Source organism: Limulus polyphemus, unplaced genomic scaffold (genome assembly GCF_000517525.1).
Source record: "Limulus polyphemus unplaced genomic scaffold, Limulus_polyphemus-2.1.2 Scaffold8695, whole genome shotgun sequence".
In the NCBI taxonomy this organism is placed as follows: Eukaryota; Metazoa; Arthropoda; class Merostomata; order Xiphosura; family Limulidae; genus Limulus; species Limulus polyphemus.
In genome coordinates this window covers 7854-10076 of record NW_013674305.1, presented here as the reverse complement: position 1 = coordinate 10076, position 2223 = coordinate 7854, and the positions used below count along the sequence as shown (strand labels likewise).

The 2223-nt window shown below is 35.4% G+C and overlaps 1 protein-coding gene across 1 annotated transcript in view; it reads right to left on the bottom strand.

The window, feature by feature from the left end:
- Nucleotides 1–1658: 1658 nt before the first annotated feature.
- Nucleotides 1659–2223, bottom strand: part of LOC106475513 (bursicon-like) — a 7346-nt gene continuing 6781 nt past the window's right edge. Inside the window, exon 3 of the mRNA XM_013936191.2 lies at nucleotides 1659–2008. Coding sequence (XP_013791645.1) covers nucleotides 1781–2008 — 228 coding nt within the window. The 3' untranslated portion in view covers nucleotides 1659–1780. The remainder of the gene's footprint in view (nucleotides 2009–2223) is intronic.

Below are 2223 nucleotides of genomic sequence, written 5' to 3'. Positions count from 1 at the left end.
TGGCATACAAAGTGCAATTGAACTTCTATTATTATCCACTCTTCTTAAAAAATCCTAAGGATTTGTTTTAAATTTCGCACAAAGCTACCTGAGGTCTATAATATAATATAAGCCTAATGTCTTATGATAAACATACTTAATTATAATCATGGCTAAACAGCTTAGAACAGGTATTTACATCATAACAATTGTTATAATAAACGCTCTGTTCACTGTTAAGCGATACTACAATAAAATAGGTAGAAAAAAGACTACAAAACTCTGATTCATGAAGATTATAGATGTAATACTTCGATTTGTTTGTTCGTTTGTTTTTTTTTTTATTGTTACGACAGCGGAAGTCACGTGATGCTAGTAACACGTCATGAGTTTCTAGAAGGACCATGACTGTTCCTGGGAACTCTAGTCTTTGCCAGACGCCCTCTATTTTTAGTATATAAGCCCGGCAAATAAAGCGGAGATAAAAATTGCAGATAGGGAGATATAGAGACAGATAATCGAGTCAAGTTGTAAGTAAAGTACGTGAATCGTTGTGAATTATAGCGTATGTTTAAGTTAATGTGACTGTGGAAATTAAGTGTATTGCAAAGTTGTATTGAGAAAGAATAAACTAATTTTATTTAAGAAAGGACTTGTATCGCTGAAGTTCTTCGGAAATAATTGTTACGGTAAATTAACAAACGACCAGAGACGTAACAATGTTGTTGTAATAATGCACCACGTGCAGTTTGTTTAAAAGCTTCCTTGTTCGTAAGTTTTATTAAAGAATTAGGGTATGTTTTACAGAACCATGTCACTGCTTTCGTCTATTGTGTATCCATACTTCTAGATAACCTCTTACTGACTATCATATAGTTACTTCCTTTCACATAAACCTGTTCGTGCTTATGTGTTGGCAAAGGAAGAATAAATCCGAATGTTGTGATGAATTAGGATGGCTGATAACAAACACTGTAGACGTAAAGACCTCGAGTTCAACTAGACGCCATACTTATTTTCTAAGCCTAAACTTGCTTTCTCTTGGATTGATCGTATAAAGTTAGGGCAAGAAAAGCTTACTTGTGAAACAACTGACTGAAATAATTCTAATCTTATAAAATTTAATTTTATCAAAATACAAACCCGCATTCCATCTGGCGAGTCAGCGATAAGTTTCCGGGCTAACAATTCTATAATCCGGGTTTCGATTCCTCTCACAACTGGGATAGTAGATTCGTCAATAATTAAATACACTCTTTTCACATTTGTTTTAGGCCTAGCATGTCCTGGTGGTTAGGACGCTCGACTCACTATGTGCAAGTCACCGGTTCGAATCCCTGTCACCATATATACTCTCCCTTTCAGCCAGTCAAGCCCATTATTCGTTGGTAAAAGAGTAGCCTAAGAGTTGGCGGTGAGTGGCCTTTCCTCTAGTCTATGACTGCTGAATTGGGGACGGCTAGCGCAGATAGCCCTCGTGTAGCTATGCGCGAAATTCATAACAAAACAAACACCTTACACTGGAACAGTGATGTCATATTAAAGAAATCTGCTAACCTGTTGTAACAGAATTAATCGTTTAGGGGGAGTATTGTTGCTTCTACTTGTTCAGGTTTGTGATTGGATAATAATTGATAAAATAAATTAATAAAAGTAACAATATTTATCCTGAAACCATAGAAGACACAACTGTAGTAATACAAGCTACAGTTTTATTCAACACTCATTACAATCATTGTTAACCAAACTTTGGTAAACTACTGATTTATAAGCAAAGATTTCGTTAGCTAGAGATACTTCTTCATTCTTGTTTTACTTGTTTTTCAGCGACCTCTTGCGGGTGGATTAACTTATCGTCTACTGCTGTGCAGGGGCGACACATGCATTCCACGGGGGCACGGGTAATTACCTTACGGAAAGGAGATTTTTTTGGATTAGGGCAAAAAATTGTAATCTCAGCCTCACGTTCTCCCATCTCCTGACAACACATACACGATCGTTCCACTTGCCAGAACTTGGATCCGGAAACCTGAAAACAAAAAATAAAACTAGCAGTTATCCACAAACTTACATACCTTATTATAAAGATAATAAAACTAACAGTTATCCACAAACTTACATACTTTATTATAAAGATAATAAAACTAACAGTTATCCACAAACTTACATACCTTATTATAAAGATAATAAAACTAACAGTTATCCACAAACTTACATACCTTATTATAAAACTAACAGTTATCC